This window comes from Trypanosoma conorhini, assembly GCF_003719485.1.
Source record: "Trypanosoma conorhini strain 025E chromosome Unknown Tco_14.4_contig_00154, whole genome shotgun sequence".
NCBI classification, from domain to species: domain Eukaryota; phylum Euglenozoa; class Kinetoplastea; order Trypanosomatida; family Trypanosomatidae; genus Trypanosoma; species Trypanosoma conorhini.
The window spans coordinates 6,804-22,742 of NW_021704235.1; the positions used below are offsets into that span (position 1 = coordinate 6,804).

General features: G+C 55.0%; 8 protein-coding genes across 8 annotated transcripts, besides 7 other annotated features; all 8 read right to left on the bottom strand.

Moving 5' to 3' along the window:
- Nucleotides 1-323: 323 nt before the first annotated feature.
- Tco025E_03412 (macrophage infectivity potentiator, precursor) lies at nt 324-872 on the bottom strand (the record flags this gene model as incomplete). Its single annotated transcript, XM_029370330.1, has 1 exon — nt 324-872. The coding sequence occupies one exon, from the start codon at nt 870-872 to the stop codon at nt 324-326; it is 549 nt and encodes a 182-aa protein (XP_029229635.1).
- Nucleotides 873-1,036: 164 nt separating this feature from the next.
- Nucleotides 1,037-1,084: a microsatellite.
- A 272-nt stretch (nt 1,085-1,356) lies between these two features.
- Nucleotides 1,357-1,695, bottom strand: Tco025E_03413 (dynein light chain; the record flags this gene model as incomplete). The annotated part of the gene is made up of 1 exon (XM_029370331.1): nt 1,357-1,695. The coding sequence occupies one exon, from the start codon at nt 1,693-1,695 to the stop codon at nt 1,357-1,359; it is 339 nt and encodes a 112-aa protein (XP_029229636.1).
- Nucleotides 1,696-1,972: 277 nt separating this feature from the next.
- Nucleotides 1,973-1,990: a microsatellite.
- Nucleotides 1,991-2,025: 35 nt separating this feature from the next.
- Tco025E_03414 (transcription factor IIA alpha-beta subunit) lies at nt 2,026-3,807 on the bottom strand (the record flags this gene model as incomplete). The annotated part of the gene is made up of 1 exon (XM_029370332.1): nt 2,026-3,807. The coding sequence occupies one exon, from the start codon at nt 3,805-3,807 to the stop codon at nt 2,026-2,028; it is 1,782 nt and encodes a 593-aa protein (XP_029229637.1).
- Nucleotides 3,808-4,105: 298 nt separating this feature from the next.
- Nucleotides 4,106-4,132: a microsatellite.
- Nucleotides 4,133-4,277: 145 nt separating this feature from the next.
- Tco025E_03415 (uncharacterized protein) lies at nt 4,278-5,609 on the bottom strand (the record flags this gene model as incomplete). Its single annotated transcript, XM_029370333.1, has 1 exon — nt 4,278-5,609. One exon carries the CDS (start codon nt 5,607-5,609, stop codon nt 4,278-4,280), a length of 1,332 nt encoding a protein of 443 aa, XP_029229638.1.
- A 188-nt stretch (nt 5,610-5,797) lies between these two features.
- Nucleotides 5,798-5,821: a microsatellite.
- Nucleotides 5,822-6,469: 648 nt separating this feature from the next.
- Nucleotides 6,470-6,519: a microsatellite.
- A 3-nt stretch (nt 6,520-6,522) lies between these two features.
- Nucleotides 6,523-7,095, bottom strand: Tco025E_03416 (ADP-ribosylation factor family; the record flags this gene model as incomplete). Its single annotated transcript, XM_029370334.1, has 1 exon — nt 6,523-7,095. The coding sequence occupies one exon, from the start codon at nt 7,093-7,095 to the stop codon at nt 6,523-6,525; it is 573 nt and encodes a 190-aa protein (XP_029229639.1).
- A 445-nt stretch (nt 7,096-7,540) lies between these two features.
- Tco025E_03417 (uncharacterized protein) lies at nt 7,541-11,542 on the bottom strand (the record flags this gene model as incomplete). The annotated part of the gene is made up of 1 exon (XM_029370335.1): nt 7,541-11,542. One exon carries the CDS (start codon nt 11,540-11,542, stop codon nt 7,541-7,543), a length of 4,002 nt encoding a protein of 1,333 aa, XP_029229640.1.
- A 493-nt stretch (nt 11,543-12,035) lies between these two features.
- On the bottom strand, nt 12,036-14,984 carry Tco025E_03418 (vps53-like domain protein; the record flags this gene model as incomplete). The annotated part of the gene is made up of 1 exon (XM_029370336.1): nt 12,036-14,984. One exon carries the CDS (start codon nt 14,982-14,984, stop codon nt 12,036-12,038), a length of 2,949 nt encoding a protein of 982 aa, XP_029229641.1.
- Nucleotides 14,985-15,298: 314 nt separating this feature from the next.
- Tco025E_03419 (uncharacterized protein) lies at nt 15,299-15,610 on the bottom strand (the record flags this gene model as incomplete). The annotated part of the gene is made up of 1 exon (XM_029370337.1): nt 15,299-15,610. One exon carries the CDS (start codon nt 15,608-15,610, stop codon nt 15,299-15,301), a length of 312 nt encoding a protein of 103 aa, XP_029229642.1.
- A 22-nt stretch (nt 15,611-15,632) lies between these two features.
- Nucleotides 15,633-15,652: a microsatellite.
- Nucleotides 15,652-15,682: a microsatellite.
- The last annotated feature ends 257 nt before the right edge of the window (nt 15,683-15,939 follow it).

The window sequence follows — 15,939 nt, forward strand, 5'->3', positions numbered from 1 at the left end:
AAGTTCATCGCCCAAGCAACTGGTCAGGTGGTTACAAAATAATAGGGAAGAGTGACTTTTGTTCCTCTTCGGCGGCTTGCACCCATCCCCCCGCCGCCAGCTCCAACCTCTCTGCCGCGCCGAACAGTTAGCAGGCCTTTCAGCAAGTCGCTGGACAAAAAAAAATCCTTAAAAAGGGGCAAAACAAAATGCATTTAGTTTTTTTTTTTCACTGTTCTATTTATTCCATCGCACAGAGACACACAGACACATGTGTGCCTCCATGCCGAGGCGCACAAATAAACAAATATTCCCCCCCCCCCCAGCACACGTATTGCGAGCAATTACATGTCTCCCCGCTCTTCCTCGGCCTCCCGCAGTATCTTGTCTACCTCCTCGGCTGTACGCCCTGTGCCGCCGCCCTTGATGCGAATCAGCTCCACGTCAAACTCAAGAGGCGAAAATGGGGGAATCTTTGGTCCCGCCCCTGCCGCGCCGTACCCCAATTCGTGGGGGATAAAAATGCGCCAGCGGTCACCCTCGCGCATCAACTGCAGTGCCTCCGTCCAGCCCTTAATAACCCCACGTGGACGAAAACTAACGGGCTCTCCACGTTCCCGCGAGCTGTCAAAAACACTGCCATCACGAAGTTTCCCAGTGTAGTGCACCTCGCACTCATCATCCACAGCGGCGGCACGCTTCCCAGAGCCACGAGCAATGCGCTGAAAAACCAAACCGGAGGGAAGTGTGACGGCATCGGGCTGAGCAGACTTTTCTTTGATAAAGGCACGACCAACGCGCTTTCGATAGTTATTAATGCGATCCTCAGGCGACAGCGTTTCCCCACTGACCGTCGGCGCGCTGCTCAATGACAACAGCATCAGTGCTGCCATGAAGCATACGGTCACTTTGGGAAGAGACTTTATTGTCTTCGTCGGGCGTAGCTGCATCTCCCTCCGCTTTGAGGCCGCTGCTGTTTCAACCGAAACGAAATAACTGGGAATATAAAGTTATCTAAAGAAGCAAGTTGAGGAAACGCTACCGAGTGACCATTGTGACAAGAGCAAACACAGAGATACAAGAACAAGTAAAATAAAAAGAGACACTTGGCAAAATCCACACTAGAAGCCCGAGGCAAGTGTTGGTTTGCAAAGCAAACACCACCAATAGTTGTCCCTCTCTTTCCTTCCACTTTATCACTCTCGCTTTGCTTGTGTCTTGGGCGGTTTGTTGCGTTGTACTTTTTTGTCCCCCCTCGTTCGTCCACTCCGGTTTGCTCCACATACGCTTCTTCTTTCCCCCCCCCCCAGAAAAGAAAGGGGTAGGACAATACTGCTGCGGGAACGTTTTCTTCCTTGTTTACATCTCAACTGTATCTTAAGGCAGCCGTCCGATGGCCAGATCATCCACGGGAACGTAAAATACACGCTCCTCGAACGTGTCAACAGTGCGCCATATTAAGAAGGCACAGTCGCCGATAAGAAAGTAGATAAAGTACTGGCCATCGTGTCCAACGTAGGAGCCAAACGAGCGGCCAACAATACAGTGAAAGCGGGTGCCGTATTTGCTGTCCAGCTCGCGTTTAATAAACTGGGCAATGGCAGTTTGCTCACGCAGGCCTAACTCGTGCAACGCATGCGCGGCGCAATCTATGCAGTCCTGCTGAAGTTCCTGCGACATGGCGGATTCCTTCACCACAGCGACGGTGCCTGCCATGCTATCGCGTCGTTCTCTACCTCGCTCTCTCTATTTTTCGTTCCCTGGCGTGGACTAGATAAATATATGTTTATCGCCCGTTCCCTGTGCCTGGGCTGTCCGGTGGAACGCCCTTTAAAAATAGCGGAGACGCCTATTTCGGCAAGATTAGATTGAACGTGGCAGGTTGGAGTCAAGGAGGATGCAGACGCAGACAAAGGGCAAAATAGGCAATCGAAAAGCCAAAAAAGATAAAATAAATAAATAAAAACAAGCAAAGAACGCGGTAACTAATAGGATATATATATATATATATCACACTCAAGCACCTTACAGCAAGCGGCGTGCACGTCATGTGTGTAGTCGACCCTGGTAAAATCTCACCCTCTCTGCGACAAAGTCCCCCAGTGAGTCTAACTTCAACCACACCTTCCGCGCCCACCGCGGAAACTTGACAACACTCGGCATATTTGTTTCGCCTTCCGTACGGCGTCCAGACGTCTCATCATCGTCGCACGCACCGTCCTCTGCCTCTGCATTCTCTCCTCCTCGTGTAACGGTTCCCTGGACGTCGGGTACAAACGAACGCCACCAACCTGTGCCTCGCACAGCCTCCCCACACAACACATGTGGAATGCTGGCTTCAATGTGCTGCGGCCACAAGTATGATTGCGCCTTCACCTCCAAACGGTTACTGATACTGTCATCACTACCGTTGGTGGTTGCTACATCTTCAAGAACAATCGTCTCCCAAGACATACAGAAGGAAGAAGATGCGCTCGGACTGGTTGAAACAGAATGGTCCCCTGCAGATGTCACGGCCTTGCCGCTATTAGTGTTATCCTGATCCTCAAGTTTACGAGCAAATTGCATACGCTTCAGCCACCTTTCTGAGCTAAAACCCGTAGGCGTGTAGTATTCGCCCTGGCCTCCGTCATCCACACCCTCACCACCTTCCACTTCTTCAGCAGGTAATGCCCGTGCTGACTGCCGTTTTATACCTTCAGAATCGTCTTGGTTGCCGCCCGCGACAACAGCTTCCCTGTTACCCGTGCTGTTAACCATACCACTGCTGGAGTTGACTTTATCCCTGGCAGCGCGCCACAAACACCAAAGCTCCGCCGCTCTTACTGCATCTTTTTTTCTCTCCTTTTCAAGGCGCCGGAGTTCCTCTTTTGCTCGTCGCTGCATGTCGCGTGGCGTTGACGGGGTTAACAGGCCTTCAAGCCACCGTTGTTTTTCCTCGCACCTTGCCTGACGGCTCTGTTCTTGGGACAGCAAAGCCATACGGACAAACTCCACCTCCCCGCCGGAGGTGATCGTTGAAAGCCAAGGCGGCTTCACCACCCCGCGATCAGCATCCAGCGAACCACAAGACTCACTACCATCCTCTGAATTTTCTTCCTGCGGCGGCGACGCCTCCCTGTTCTCTTCCGCCCCTCCAACTTTGTAAGCTTGCTTATTGGCCGTTTGCGGAATGATGTACGCCCCCCTGCCCACCTCTAATGTGGCACTCGCGCCCACGTCATATTCCTCCTTCACAAGGACCGGCTGCGACTTATCCGCAGCATACTCCGTGACACCCCCGTGCTGCGGCTGCACAGCCAAATTAGGTACGGACGACAGCCGCTTTGGCTCCATACTCTCCGGACACTCCTTGTAAAGTCGGGTACGTTCACGCGCCAGCGCCTCGAATTTGCCGCGCAGCGTCGGCATGAGCGTGAAGGTTACAGCCCCGGCACTTTCATCGTCCAAGAAGGCGAGTGGGTAGGACCGCTGCAACTCTTCTTCATGCTCCACATAGAGCTTTTGCTGGTCCGCGAGAAACTCCTGCTCTGCCGCGGACGGCTCCTCTATATCTTCTGCAGCAGCAGCGGCGCCACGCACAGAGCGCCGCCCCGCCGTCCCACGCACCCTCTCACTGTGCTTCCGTTTATGCTGGAGGCGGTCAAAGTGCTCCTTGTCATGCGTGCGCTGCATCTGAAAACGTGCCCGTGCGGAGAACACCTCATCCTCGTGGTGTGACATGCGCTCCAGGAGGAGCTGGCGGAAGTTTCGCATGGCACACTCATACACATCGCTGGTCGAACACGAACGCTTCTTGCGCCCTTTGCGGCATTTCTTCTTGCTCATTTCCTAGTGTACTGCTTTCCGCAAATCTTTTGTTTGTTACGTATTTGTTTTTTCTTTCTTTTTTTGGCTACACCCCACGCACACGTGTTTCTCGCGTCTTCTTCTCGCAGGCAAAGTTGTATCGCGGGACACCGCCACACGACCACAGCACCCTGCCGAAGGAAGGGGACGGTGGGCCTTTTTCACCCGCTACCTCGCAACAGGGAAGCAAAAAGGGAACACAAAGCCTCAATAACAGAGGCGCTTCCTCCAGCGTGGGAATGACACAATAAGTGCACTTCAAGTATCTTCTCCTTTGCAGCAAAACAACAAAAACAACAACAACGCCGGCGCCACTAATACCTCGACTTGTTCGTTTCACTTGGTTTGTCTTGGTCTTTTTACTTCGCTGGCAAGGTTGCGCCCGCCGCCACTCACCCGTACCGTACAACGGCGCCTCTTGCGGAGTCGCAGCAGCGTGGCCGCCGCCGTCAGCGCCGTGGGTGCATCTGGAAGAGGGCCATGCGGGAGTGCAGACACGTGTCCGGCGTCGTAAACGGCAAAACTCCTCCCGAGGAGAGGATCGCCTCGCGCAGCGCCCCCATCACTTCCGCCGGCGACTTCCAATTAGAAACGGGTGCCAAAAAGTGATCATAGCGCTTAGAAAACATTTCCCCGTAGGCCCCCATGAGTTCCCACCGCAGCCTATTTAGCTGGGACTCGTATTCCTCCCGCTCCAGTGCACTGAGCGGCACCTGCAACACCCGCTCCCGCTCACTGCTATGACGCATATCCGCAATCTCATGCTGCAGGCGTCGAATTTCGCCAAGAAGCCGACTCTTGTACTCTCGTTGCTGTGTGAGTGCCTCCTCGTACTCAGCCGTTGTCTGCTTCCACTTTACCTCCTGCGCGTGGCGCTCCTGTTCCCGCTCGGCGTAAAGCTGCTCGTATCGCTCCTTGAGAAGTCGCAGCGCCTCCTCCTCCTGCTGTCGCTCAAAAAGCTGCAGTTGCGTGGCTTCCACATCTGCCTCCCCGGACTCTTCCGCGGCTGGCCTGAGTTCGGAGGCGGCCAGTTGTTGCTGTTGTGCGACCGCCTCTTCTAGGGAACGAATTCTCGTCTCCATCCGCGCCCGCTCCTCCTCCTGCTCGCGGCGCACGTCCTCCACGATTTGTGCGAGGTTGTCGGCGTGCTCCCTCTGCCGGTTGATCTCCTCCTCCTGAAGCTCACAGAGATCCCTCAGGTCGGCACACTGCTGCTGCAGACAGCGAATTTCATCATCCTTCGCCGCCGCCGCCGCCGCCGCCTCCGTCTGCGTCGCCGCCGCAATATTTTGTTTGCCTGCCAACGCCGTCGCCAACATCTGCGCCTTTTCCTCCAGTGCTCTCTGCAGCTCCAAGTTTCTCGCCTCATGCAGCGCAATGGCGCTGCGAAGTTCCTCCTTCGCATCCCGCAGCGCCAATTCCCTTTGCTGCAACGTTTCCCGCAGCTGCACCATATCTGTGCGCAGTTTCTCCACGATCGCTGTCCTTCCACCGCCTTTGTGCGGCGTGCCGGCATGCCCCTCCGCCTCCGGCGCGTAAGGCACGACAAGCTCAGGGCGAACAAACACCCCCTGCCCTGCCGGACACGAAAAGTATGACTTCCCCATCACGCTGCCATCGTTACGTCCGACGGTGCCGAGCAACTCGATACCCGCCCACAAACCGGGGGCGAAGTTTGTGGGCCCCATAAAACGAAGCACGCCGCGGCGCCTCTCCGTCTGCGGCGGCACCGGCAACACTGACACGAAGTCCGCCACGTTGCACTCCCTCGCCTGCGCCATCCCAATCAAAAGAGTCACCGCCTCCACGCGCGCTTCTGCACACAGAGAGAGACCGCGTAAAACACGCACGGCGACGACGACAGCGAGGCTTCAATCGGTCCAGCTCCTGTAGAGAACGGCAGCAAGGGGAGAGACCGCCGACCTCGGGTGAGCCACGCACACAAACCACCCGAACCGAAATGGCAGCGAAAAAAAAAAAACGAAACAAAAAAGAGTCACGCACAAGACCCACAGTCACACAAAGGACAATGAAAGGGGGGGAAAAAAAGAACACAGGCAGTTAGAGAAACTGTGTCACAGGCAAGCCTGGCGAGTGCAGCCTTTTCACGCCTCAGCCCCAGTTGCTCTCTTTCCACGACTTCGCGTTCTTTACTCACAGCGGAGCAAAACACACCGGGGAAGCGCAAAAAACGAAAAAAAAACAAGATCACAGAGACACACAGCCACGCAATCACACGCACTAAGCAGGGGTCGCAGAAAACCGCAGAGGGTAAACGAGTAAATATAATGAAAAAGAAAAAAGGAAGGCCGTGCACTTCAGCAGCCCCTCATTGCCCTTCCTAGCCTGAGGAGGAAGTTGCCACTTCGAACAAGGCCCTTCATTCTAGCAAGCACAGCAAAAAAAAAACGAGGGAAAAGTGACACAGCTCGACAACGGGAGGGGCACTGGACAGTAAAACCGATGTGCATCTGCGTACGAACTGGCACGAGATCTGGCGTGCCGTTCGCTCTGGCGAGGCAAAGTTGCAAGACAACTTTGCAGCAAACGAAATACAAGGAGAGAAGAAGAGAGAGAAACCAGTTTGGGCCGGTTAACTTCGCGCAGGGTTCTCCAAAGCTCAAAATTATCCTTTGCTCTTTTTGTCTTCGGCTGTTTTTTTTTTATTTTCTTTTTTCTTTTTCTTTTTTTGGACTACATTGACGACGAAGCTCTTGAATACCGCATGAGCCACTTGAGAGTCACGTCAATGTTCGTGTAATTCTTCGCACTCACGCTGTAACACGCCGTCTCACGATCTACTGCAAGCTTCGAGAGCTGCAACTCTGACATGACGGTTTCCGCCGAGCATGCACCTTCCAAGTCGTTTTTGTTGGCAATAATAAGCAGTGGAATTCCGGCGAGAGAGGGCCGGCTCAGTAAATCGTGCAGACTATGCCTCGCCTCCTCAAAGGAGGAAAGGTCGGCTGCATCCACGACAAACACAATACTCTGCACGCCGCGGCAGTACCGCTCCCACATGCCTCGAAAACGCGGCTGGCCGCCGATGTCCCAGGCCTTGATGCTGACACCGCCGCGAGTGACTTTGCGGGTGTTGAGGCCTATGGTGGGAATCGCGTCGTGCAGCTGCACCGACTCCTTTCCCTCCGTGATGGCCGCCAAAAACGTCGTCTTGCCAGCTCCCTGAAGACCGACCAGCGTCACCTCCATCTCCTGCTGCCAGAAGAGGCCCCTAAGCCAGTCCAGGAGCCAAGCTAAAAATCCCATCCTGCCCACCCCGCCGCTCAGGCAAATAGCGACACAAGGCGCTGAAGAGCCCTCACACGCTTCTACAGTGGCGCTCCCACCAAACTATAGTAAAAGAAGCGATAAAGAAACAAAAGCAACAATAAAAGAAAGAAAAAAACAACGCGAGGAAAAAATGGGAAAAAGAAGTTGCCACCCCGCAGTGAAGTTGCGGCAGCAGATACACGCATTGAGGCAAAAACCAACCGGATACAGAAAAAAAAGCAGTGGAAACAAAAATACAAAAAGATCAACAAATAGGCTGATCTTCTTTCGAAAAAAAACAAAAAATTAAAATGACGTGAAAAAAGAAGGGGGAAAAAAAAGTCCTGAACAAAAATACAGAGAGAGAAAGAGTGAGCATAATGTCAGGAAGAAACATCCCACTCCCCTGTTTGTGTGTATGCGTCAGCTACCCGCAAGCCCCCTATTGTCGGGGTGACAGTGGAGAGGAGGAAGAATAACGGAGGGGCATCAGATCGTCCTCAGCGCTGACACGCTGGAGTCTTTTTTTGATTTCCGACATGAACGCCGCTCGTCGTTGTCGCTCCAAATCCTCTTGCTTTTTTCGCTCCGAGATTTTCTGCTCTAGCTGAGCAATGTCCTGTGAAATTTTTGGTTTCACGGTCTCGCCAATGAAGGCAAACTTCGATTCATACTTGCTGAGGCGGAGGCGAAGATTGAGGAGCTCATCCTGAAGCTGCCGTCGCCACTCTCGTTCCTTCTCGAGCTCACTCTGCAGCGATCGAACAGCTGCTTGCTCCTTTGCTCGGGTGTCCGTGTTCTTCTGCAGGGAATCAGAGAGCTGACGCGTCTTCAGCAACAAAGCCCCTTCATTGCGTAGCAGTCCTGCTGCTGAGACGTCCTCCCACCCTTCATGGGGACAACAAGGCCCGGAGGGGGGAACTGCATGCCCTGAGAATGATGCCCCTTTCATACCCTTTAGCTCTTCTTCTTCCGTCTCCTTCATGACTTGAGGATGCGAGCCGGGGGCTTCTCCGGTTATCGTCACCTGTTGTCTGCACAAGGAGCGCAGAATCTCCAGAAACTTCGTATACGCCGCGTTGCAGCGTGGGCGCCGAGACAATTGACACCTCCAACAGAGCTCCGCCTCGGGCCTCCGTCCGGTAACCGGACGTCCTTCAATTTCAGCTCTCGCAGCCCCTGCGCGGGCCTCCTGCTGGTGCGGCGAGAGAATATCTAATACGCTTCTTGACAAACTCTGATGCGTTGTTCTAAAAGCCTCCACTTTAGCTCCGTCAGGACCCTCCTGCAGAGAACCCCCAAAGGCATTGTGACCACCATTCTCATCATCCTCATTGGTAGAGGAGGAGTCGCAGAGAAAAAGACGGTAGGCAAGCTGAAGCAGCTGTGCCAGTTGTGGAGTTATGCTGCTTCCCAGAGGTGATTTAACTTCCTCCTTCATGTAGCGCTTGGGTGCTTGACGGTCCCGCCCCTCGGCTTTCGCGCCGGGTAAGACATCGGCTTCCCGCCGTTTTTGATGGTGTCTTCCGTTACAGCAGGAGCCCGACGGCCGCCCCTCCGACAAAAGCGCACATGCACTGTTTGCATGCGACGTCTTCGTTACGCGTTTCGGCTGGCACCTTTGAGGGCAAACCCCATCGCCACTGTCCGCGCATGTTGCCTCTTCTTCTTCCTCCTCCTCCGGCGTCTCCGCCTCCTCTTCGGCACGGCTCGCCCCAGAGAAAGGCCGCAGCACTTGCCTTGTTGTTTTCTCAAGCAGCTTCTCCCAGCGACGAATTCGTTCCTCCGCAATCGCAGGAAAATTTAAGTCTCTCTCCCCCAGAGAGCCTTGAAAGATGCGGGAGAGGTCAAGAAGGCACTGCTTCATCTGAGCATGCATGACACGACACAGCTTGCGATTATCGTCCACTGAGCGTGAAAGTGTCTTTTGCAGGACACGAGCCTTTTTTGTCGTCGTTGAGAGTTCCTTTCGTAACGCGTCCAGCTCCGATGATCGGGCAGTTCTCCGTGACTCCAGCAGCGCGGCATCACAGACGTCCGCTATCCTGGTTGACTCCCTTTGCCCTCTATAAGTGTCAGCCTGCTGAGAGGAGAGTCTCGCCAGAAGCGCACGTAGCTCCGCGTTCTCCTGCAGAAGAAGACTTTGTTTCAGCAGCACGTCGTTGACCATCGCCCCCCTCTCTGCCGGAGGAGGACACAAACTCACGTCCTCTGCGGACGCGGTGGAGCCGCACGGGCCAGGACGAGGCAAAAAGCCTTGAGAGCCGCCAGTCTTCCCACGTGGCTGCCCTGAGTTAGCGGCAGTCTCTTCCCCAAGACTACTTATCCCCGCTTGTTGGTCGACGCGGTCGCAGCGAAAAAGCTGCTGCACGGGACCAGAGTGTATACGTGCCTCCGGCGACGGCGCAATGGGGCTGGTTATTTTGGTGCCCGCAGCCGCCCCTGAGCCTACACGCTGGCGCACGACCTGCGCCTCCGTCCGCTGAGAAGGCGCATCGAGGTCGGCATCACGGTCGCTGCCCTCCTCCTCAACGACAGCAACCTCAGAAGGCGCCAACGGACTATCTGAGGGCCCGGCCGCCTCCGGGGGGCGTGGCTGTGTTGCCTCTCTTCGCCGTGGAGAAGACCAGAGTTGCCGCTCCACCCCGGCCACAGACCCCTCCAGAGAGAGCAACGGCCCCTGGAGATGCCGTACCCGGGCGCACTGATAGGGAGACTGCATCGCTGTCGAGGCTAGAGGCGATGGCTTGTGGGAATTGCCTCTCACCTGCTCTGCAGAAAATGTATGGGACACTTCCTCTGATTTGGGTTCCAAGAAGACGCAGGGCTGGTCCAACTGTTTTGTCGCGCGCTGCGCAAACAGAAACGCAGTGCGAGCTTGATAGTATTGATCCCAACCAGAGTTAACACACAGGACAAGTAGACATTGACCAATTCCTGCAGCTATACAGTCAAGGACGTTGGCACCGTTTGCATCAGCACACATCCAACAGCCACTCTGCTCCGTAGAGACGGCTGTGCTGTATGAGACGCTTCTAGCCACATCCAGGGATTGGGTGGAGACGTTTGCGCTCACAGACCTCGATCCATCTCCAAACGGCCGTCGTCGTTCCTTCGAGAGACGCAAATTGCGTAGACTCTTCTCTAGCTGATGACGGTAGTACATGTTGGACTCAAACAGGTAAAGCAGCAGCGAGGACTCTCGCAACGGCACCCAAGGCAGCTTGCTGGTTGCCGACGCCGTTGCTGAGGATGATGCGTCCAGATTTCGAGCTGTCACTGGCACTCCATTCGCGCGCTGCGTACGGGAATCATCCTCAGCGGAAAGCATTTCCTTTTGCCACTGTGTGCAGGCCTGGAGTGCACTGGCAAGCGCCCCCAGCTCCTGTGCCCCCTGCTTCCCATGTGCGGCAGCGGTACTGTCGGGGAGAAGTATGAGATGAAACCTCGCCTCTGTTGGGCAGCCAATTTTCTGCCGGCCCCTTTCCTCCTCGGCCCTCGCTGCAGGCATCCTCCCACGTCGTGACACGCCTGGACCCCGCTTCGAACGCCTTGAAACAAAGAACGTGAGCACCAACGTCGAATTCACGGCGTGCTCTTCCTTCTCTGCGCTTGTGCGCAGCGCCCGTGGTGGAGCGCTGCGTTGCAGCGCACGCATAATACACGTGGATACGCTGTCTCGGCTCTCCAGCGCCTGTCGTGTGGGCGCAACAAAGTCGATGCCCTTCGGCTCATTCAGTGAGCGTCGTGGCTCTTCCCGCTTCAGCCGCTGCAGCCGAAGATCGTCGTGCATCACGGCGTTAGGGTCCAGCACGTCTCCCACCCCCCACACGTGGTACAAATCCACAAGTGAGAAGGCAACGTCACACTCATTCCTTTCCGGCGGCTGGGCCCCCATGGCATCTGCTTCTTGCCGCAACGCCAAGGCTGTGGCTTTTGCAAGATGCAGGAAGAGTGCACGGCGTTCCGTGGCGGAGTGACTACCGTAAATAAAAACTGATCGACTCATCGACCACGTCTTCTGATAAACTTTCCGACACTCGTCCCAAGACAGGTTCTCCCAGCCGCTTTGAGGAATATTGGGTGCATCAGAATCCGCGTCAACGGCGCTTTTTGACACAGATGGTTGGCTTTGCGATGCCGCATCGCTGCAGCACGCTGAGAGCCAAAAACTACGGCACAGATCATACAGCAATGGGGCCACCTGCGTTACGAAGATGCTGCCGTGGTGAGGACTGATGGTGACGTGGCCAAAGCGAAAACGGGTTCCCGTCTCACACGACTCATGCGCTGCGCCAGTTGCGTACTTTAGTGAGGCCTCCGTGGAGATGAGGGAGGCCTCACACGTGGACTCGTTCACGACGAGACAGCGGTTCGGTAGGTGCTGCTGACTCTCGCGGTGAACTCGCTTCGGGGGCAACGTTATGTGCAGAGCAGTGAGCATTAAGCCTGCCGCGTGTCAATCATGAAGTGGTCTCTCGTGTGTGCGGCGCCGCCTTGGGTGTTCGTTGCCCCCGCCTTCCCAGCACCCAGCGGGGAGACAACAGCAAGAGGCTTCGATTGCGAGAGACCAAAGAGAAGTCGTGCGAGCCACACATCCACGGCGAAAAGAGAAGGGTGGAAACCCGAAAGTGAGAAAAAAAAGTAAGCAAGGCAAAGTGGGCATTCAGTTGAGTCCACTAGCGCACCTGCAAGGCACACGTCTTATTCCACAAAAAGCCAGGGGCCAAAGGGGAAGAAAAAAAAATGGCAGAACATCTTTCCCACTCAGCATGGTCCACGCACTTGCCACGATCCATCGCCTTCTCACACGCACACACAAATACACGGATAGAAGACGAAAACTTCGCAGTTTTTCTTCCCCACCCCCCACATAAACGTCTGGAGGCATAGGAGGCTTGTCTCCCGTTCCCGCTTCCCACCATATGGGCTGCTTCTCACTTCGCGGACCTGTAACCGCCGCCGCTACTATTACCGCCTTCCTTCTTAAAATTGGAGAGGAAGTTCATTGTCGTCACCGTGCTACGAGCCGCCTTCGCAAAACGTGTGCCGAAACTCTCCTCCACTGTTGCTGCTGCAGTCACTCCCGTTGATGGTGGTGATGCCGTCGTTCTTGCTGTTGTCGTCGTCGTCGTCGTCTGTGCGTTGCCGCCGCTCCCCGCACGGCCGACCAAATTGCTGAACGCACTCGAAAACCCGCCGCTCAAGGGCGGCTCGTACGTGTTTGCCGCCGGTTGCAAGAAGAAGTTCGAAAACTTGATTCCCCCCGAGGCGGCGCCGGCGCCGGCTGCCGCGGACTGGCCTGTGGTGCCCGTGGCGATGCCCAGGGAGGCCTCGCGCTGCAGGTCGCGCTTCGTGGCCTCCACCACGCCCTTCTTGGAGAGATGTGCGATCCACGACCTGACGTCCTCCCGCTTCCGCCCCTTCAACTCCACAAGACGCACAAAATTCTGAATCGAGCGATCGTCAGGCAGCATCGCTTCGTAGTAGACATCAACAAACGTGTCCACCGAAGCGTCTAGCTGCAGAACCTTCAATGTGCGATTCAAGCGGTCAAACTCCCGTCGCACGAGCTTCATGTATCCAGTCAGATGCGCTGGAGGAAAACGGTCTGGGTCGTTGTAGTTTGGCAGCTGCAAAAAGGTTCGCTCAAACGCCGCGGAGTCAACCCGCATCAGACCCAGCGCGAAGTCCGGTGGCAGCCGACGCATGCGATACAAGGTGTCGGTGAACATGGGAATCACGCTGTGTGCCACCTTGTCAAGCAGAAAGCGCAAAATTGAAGACGGCAGCACCGCCGAGCACACCAAGACCATATCGTGCAGCACAGCACTCATGGAGCGAATCACAGCGGATTCATCATGAATGTCTTGTTCCTCGCCGCGACGGTTGACAAATGCGGCATTGCTATAATCTACAAGAAAGGGTGCCAAATTTGTCTCTGTCCCCTGCAGTATGCATTGAATCGCCCTGCTGTAAAGGGTAGAGAAGGCCTCGGTGACTTGGTCAAAGCCGACTTCCTTCGCGGGAGCCTCGCCACGGGTGCACACCTCGTCCCCCAGGTCCTGGCTTGTAGACTGGCAGAGTTCCGCCGTGTTAACGATGATGCAGGCGCGACGCATGTCTTCCCTTGAGGCGGCGGGGCTAGGAAGTAGCGTTGCCACCGTTTCTGCAAAGCGGATGAGGTGCCTTCGCCAGACAGCCGCCATCTCCAGCAATACATCCTGCTGAGAGATGCGAATGGTGCGCTTGAGACTCTCCTTAATAAAAATAAAAAGATCTTCTGCCACAGGAAGCGTGGCGCCGACCCGAATATCCGCCTCGCTGTTCCACCCAGGCACGGCCGCACCCACCGCGGCACTTGGGCTGCCGGCTGTGCCTCGCTCCACCTCCGTGGAGGACCCCACAAGGGGGTGTGAAAGGGCGTCTCCCATCAGCTTATCTTCATTCCGCACGAAGAGGTCCATGTGCGCCTTAAAGGAGGAAAGGATCATGCCGTTGTACCTGTAATCCGGGACCTCGCTGCGACCCGGAAATTCCTCCTTCCACGCCATCATGCGGGTGAGGTCGCGCTCAATGTCAATGGTCTTCTGCAGGACGTACGTCAGCACCACCACGTCAATGTCAGCAGCGGCCCCGCGCAGGAGGTAGTCAAGCTCCGCTTTGGTGCGGAGACAAAATGTCACACAAAGTTCCTGCGGAACACACCAGTGACGTGGAAACACATTGAGGAAAAGTCCCTCGTTTTGCTCCAAAAGATTACGAATATAGACATAGCGTCGCTCCGTGCGTTCCAACTTTGCGTCCTCTGACCCACGCTTAAAGCGCAGCGAGTAGACCTCCAGCATTTTCTCGATAAATTGGTCACGAATCTTCCGAATACTTTCCTTCCCAAGAAGGTCTACCACCGCACAGGCCTCCGCCATCAGCGTTTCATCTAGCGAATCCAGGGAAATGTCGCCAAACACAGTGTGACGAATGTAGTGTTCCAGCTGTCGACATAGCTGCGCCTGTTTATCGTTAATTTCCTTCACCTTGGGGAGGTTCTTCATACTTTCAAACATGGCAGAATACTTCTGCGCCTCCATCAGCGCATCACGGCACTGAATAAATCTGCGACGCTCAAACGAAGTGGAGAGGGCCTGCAGTTGCAGCATCCATAGCTGCATCGAACGTAGGGTGTTGATGCTTACAGTGAGGTTGGTTTTTGCCGTGTCCAACTCTCGAATATGATGACACAGCTCGCGGACAGTGTCTTCACTCTTGGCCGTTCTCGCCTTAATCTCAGAGACGCGATCGTAGAGTGCGACCACGGCCGCCTTTGCGTTATGAAGGTCCCTGTCTGCGTCGGCAGCATTGGTCGCCTGCGCCTCAACGGCCTTCAACAGATCGTTCTCTGTCTTTGTCAGGCGGCCGGTCATCTCTTCCAGAAAGGCAGGTAGCGCGGCGAGGCTGGCCTCCTCCGGGAATCGGCTGTTGAGGTACTCCACGGGGTCAAAGTTTGGCTCGTCAAACGGGTCGCGCGGGGGACACACCTCCGCGAGGGCCTTTTCAACGGCGTCGCTGAACTGCACAGTGGGCATCTCGGCCGGGAGCAAGCTATTAAAAATACGGCGATGTAGACGATGTGCGATGCACGTCTGTGGAGCGCCGCCTTTTGCTCCTTGCGTGGCGGTGGTGTCTGCGGCGTCCGTCACGTGCGACACCAGCGCCGTTCTAGCCTTCAGCCAAAAAAAAGAGAGCTGAAGGAAAAAAAAAACAACAACAACAACAATGGGATCTGCGCCCAGGATCGGGCCTGGTCCTCTCTGCCTGTGGCGACCGCTAGAGGAGGAGGGAGTGGAAGAGTGGAATAGTGGGAGCTGCCACTTTGGCGCGCACTGCATCCGGCATCCCCCAGCCGGGAGGGAAGACTTACCCCGCAGCAGCAGGCGCAAAGAAACAAGCTCAACACGTATGTGGCTGTGATGATCGGGCCTTCGCTTGCGAGCTCATAACGCGCCAGTCCTCCTGCGTGGCGGCATCCTACCCGGTCCAAGTCTCCTCCCACAGGCCTCGGAGAGGAAAAAATATATATATTGACTTTTTTTTTTAAAAAAAAAGTCAATATGTCACGTACACAACTGCATCGCCCATCGACAGAGACGGCGTAGGCGATGTACTGATGGACTTCAGATGCAGACACCACCACGACGGTGGCTCACGGTGGCGTGCGGCAGGCCTTTTGCGGTGACCACAGACACACGCGCAAGGACGACTTCCAGAGTTGTCTCACGGCATATCTCCTTGGACCATCGCAGACGGCGCTATTCAACGGCCTCCCGAGGCGAAACTTCAAATAATCATAGTAACGATAATAAATGATAAATGGAAAAGGGCTCTTGCCAATCTTGCGGAGGAAAAGACGTCTAAAGGAAGAAATAAGGCTCCAAGGAAAAGAGAGATGATGAGAGTCAGAGAGAATGGCATACACGCGCACACGCATGGAATCAACGGCTATGACAGTTCCCATGCCATACTTATTCAACGCAGCCCACACGCACACACACACACATATATATATATATATATAAGTAAATAATATGCGTGAAGTAAAACCATGGGGTTATACTCATTAATCTGATGAAAGAAGGAGGCAAACACCAGCACCAAAAGCAAACGAAACACTTAAAACGCACACACGTCTATTCACGGAGCTGCCTAAATTTAAGCACTACAAAAAATCAAAAAGGGCTACAACAAAAAGGAGAGTCCACCTCACACAAAAATACTGCACCGTGTGCGAATAACTCCATCGGTGTTTCTATCAAATGGTGTCTGTATAAGAAGAATCTGCCATTA